Genomic DNA, 3740 nt, shown 5'->3' on the forward strand with positions numbered 1-3740 from the left:
TAGTTAATTCCTTAAATTTTTTCTTCTTAATTCTCTCTCATCCACCGACAAAGGTTCAATTATTATTGTAAAGAGACGTGCCCTTTTGCTCTTTTCTTTTCTTTTCTAGTACCATCCAATTTCTGGACGGGGACCAGGGGATACAGTGGGCTTAGCTATAGTAGATTAGTAGTAGTGAAGTTTCTCTACTATGCCTGATCCTCGTCATTAAATGAACTCCATTTTATGAATTAGAGAAGCATATTGACAAATGTATTGTTATTATTTCCTTTAATCTGTATAGATATATCACTCCTCTGTTATTTCGAAAATTTTATAAGGGCTTCCAATCATGGTTTATAAGAGTTAACTCATGTTGGTAACTTATATCTGTATAGATTATAAGGGCTTCCTTGGTTTGTTATCGGCTTTTTTATTTAAATAAATTAATAGGAGATGTAAATGATCTAAATATCTAAATGAATTTTAAAAACGTGATTTTTTTTAAATTATATAATATATAAATTATTTTAGATTTTTGTGTTTTATATAATATATGAATTATGCTATGTTGGGACTATTTATGCATGAAATGTATTGTTTAAAAACACAAATTGTTCCATATTTTTATGTGTTTTAAAATGTATATAAATCATTCTAGGCCATCATGAGTTACGTGTAACTAGCCACCCCTCAGACCCTAGTACAATTTACGTGCTATTACGTTAAGGCACATTAGGTCGGAACGATTTACGTTCAAAAGCACAAAGCTCATGACTATGGAACGATTTATGTGCTTAAAGAGGCTATAAATAAACGAGAACGGTATATGTTGAGTCATAGTTGAATTGAGGGTTTTGGAAAGATGGCTGAGAATGTATTTTTGCTAGTTCATCACCGGAAAAAAATTGATGAAAACACAAGTGAGGGTGTAACGTTCACTAGTAAAAAGCAAGTTGGAGTGTTTGTAAATCTTTCAACGAGTTTAAAGGATCTACGAAATAGTATATTACAGAAGTTAGGACAGTGCGGTAAAAAGCATGTGAAGCAATTATTTTTTCGGATCCTTATCTCACTCAGGCAAGGTTATGTTAAGTTTGGAAAGTATGAGATGCTAGGCGACGACGACATTCGTGTTATATTTCACGGTCAATCTAGATTTTCAGTTGGGGGCTATGGAGTTTTTTGCGAGAATGGTTGATGTGGAGGGTAGCTCTAGTGGATTTGCTCCGAATCCGCCCACTGTCGGGCTAGAAGGTGCTTCTAGCGCCATTCCAATCGGTCACGATGTCATCGTCCATGTTTCATCTCCATCATTTGCAGCAGATCTACCTGTTCAGGCCGATAATGCAGACGATTTGGGTGATGTGCGTACCTTCAGCGAGCTTGCAGCTGCAATCAGAGCAGCACAGGTATTGGATGGTACAACATCATTCATAGAGGTCAGAGACAGGGATCCACTTGCAGAGGTCATAGGCGATGATGAGTCAGATTCGGAACCATCCATTATTGGAGATGATACTGATGATGAGGAAGACACAAGACAAGTTGGGAGATCGCAAGGGCAATCAAGCTCTCAGACACAACAGTACTCTCCACACTTCTCTACGTTGGATCTTGAGGCAATGAATCAACCAACATTTTCAGGTCAACAGTTGTCTGCTATTCACGTAGACGGGCACGGTATGCATGGCACAGAGGAGTTTGAAATTGGGCAACGGTTCCAAAGTAAGGAGGAAGCAGTGTTGACAGTGAAGAGTTATAATATTCGTCGGGGTGTTGAGTATAAGGTGTTTGAGTCCGATTAGTTGAAGTATCACAAAAAATGTGTCCAGTTTGGGAATGGGTGTAATTGGATAATACGTGTGACTATACGGCAAAGGAAAGGCTACTGGAAAGTCCGAAAGTACAATGCGCCACACACATGTCTTGCAACCGAACTGTCGGCCGACTACAGGCAGCTTTATCATGTGATCTGTGCATTAATACTATCGCTGGTCATGGCGGATGCAGCAATCTCGGTGAAAGTATTGCAGAATGCGGTCTCAACGAAATATAGTTTCAATCCCAGTTACAGGAAGGTGTGGATGGTTAAGCAGAAGGCGATTGCACAGATTTATGGTGATTGGAGGAGTCTTACAACCTGATTCCAAGGTAGATAGTCGGGGTTCAGATGTACATGCCGGACACTATTGCAGTGTTGCGTACTTCACCTGTAAGGTCTGGTAATACAGTTGATGGCTCGAGGGTGTTTTTTTATCGATTGTTTTGGATGTTTCCTCCGTGTGTTGAGGCCTTCAAGTATTGCAAGCTACTGATTTCCATTGATGGTATCCATTTGTATGGCAAGTACGGTGGTACTTTACTCATGGCGATTTCAGCCTAGCAACATGTAGTAATCCGGCACTATCTTAGTACAGCATAATACGGTCATACAATATCATCTTTTGTTGCCTACGGATGCTCCTTACACACCGGGTTGGCTGATAAAAGAATAATAAACACCGTCGCAACTCAACAACGCATAATAACCAAAAACATATATCAAAAATCAAATTCACCCCTGAAACACACAACAACCACATCATTCCTAAGCATGTTAACCCTAAAATATTACAAATTTCTAAAACTACAAGCTATATAGATTAACAAAATCACATTAAAATAACTCAACATATCACAGTCATCAACTATATCAATTATAAACCAATTTAACCACTAACCTCTTCGTCGGTAAATCCCGCAACGTGCGCAATACCGTTCAATCGGTACATGTTGCCTTCGTTCCTCGTCATCTTGCACCAAACTAGTTGGGCCCACCTTCCACCACCCCCTTCGCCGCCTACCCAACCGTCAACTGCCACACTTATCAGCTGCCTCCTTCGCCATCCGCCACCTTCTTTTCTGTGCCCGGTACCCACCCTCCACCAACACCAACTTCCCTCCACCCAACCCGTTGGTCACTTTCTTCCCATCGGTCTCCTCCTCTCCATCAAGCTCTTCGCCGTCAATGGAGGCTCACAAATGAAGCACCACTCGTGAGAAGGTAAGTAGGGTTGGCTTTTACACGATTCGTCTTAGGCTATTGAGCATTATATTTATGCACGTAAATCGTGCTGGGTTGTTGGGGTTAGGTAAACACGTAAATCGTACTAAGGTGTTGGGGGTATCGGTTTGCACGTAAATCGTGCTAAGGGGAAGAGGGTTAGGTATTAGAACATAAATTGTCCTAGGGTTGTGGGTTTTAGGGTTGAAAAGTGTTAACCTAGGGTGGGACGATTTATATACATTTTAGAACACACAAAAGCTTGAGACGATTTATGTGTTTTTGAGCAATGCATTTCATGCATAAATCGTCCCAGAGTAGTATGATTCATATATTATATAAAACACAAAAGTTTAGGACAATTTATATATTATATGATTTAGGAGAATCACATTTTCGAAATTCATTTAGGGGATTCAAGTAATTTGCATCTCTTATTAACTTATTTAAATAAAAAAGTCTTTGTTATCTAACTTTTTGGATGTTAAAGTCTCACATTTCCAATGCAAAGAAAACTTTGAAAGCTTCCCACCACAGAACTAGGAGTGACATGTGAATTTTGGAGGGGGGGACATGTAATTTTTTTAAAAATATAGTCCGAATGATAAATATTAAAAATCACAATACATATTTATTAAATATTTAAATATTTTTAACCAACTTAAGTTGGTTAAGTGATCAGTTCACTCGTATGTTTAAGATTAGTTCTTAGCCT

General features: G+C 39.0%; 1 protein-coding gene across 1 annotated transcript; it reads left to right on the forward strand.

Annotated features, from left to right (window-relative positions):
* Positions 1173–2126, forward strand: LOC107635808. The gene is made up of 2 exons (XM_016339372.1): positions 1173–1769; positions 1815–2126. Exons 1-2 carry the CDS (start codon positions 1173–1175, stop codon positions 2124–2126), a joined length of 909 nt encoding a protein of 302 aa, XP_016194858.1.

Source organism: Arachis ipaensis, chromosome B04, assembly GCF_000816755.2.
Source record: "Arachis ipaensis cultivar K30076 chromosome B04, Araip1.1, whole genome shotgun sequence".
Classification (NCBI taxonomy): Eukaryota; Viridiplantae; Streptophyta; class Magnoliopsida; order Fabales; family Fabaceae; genus Arachis; species Arachis ipaensis.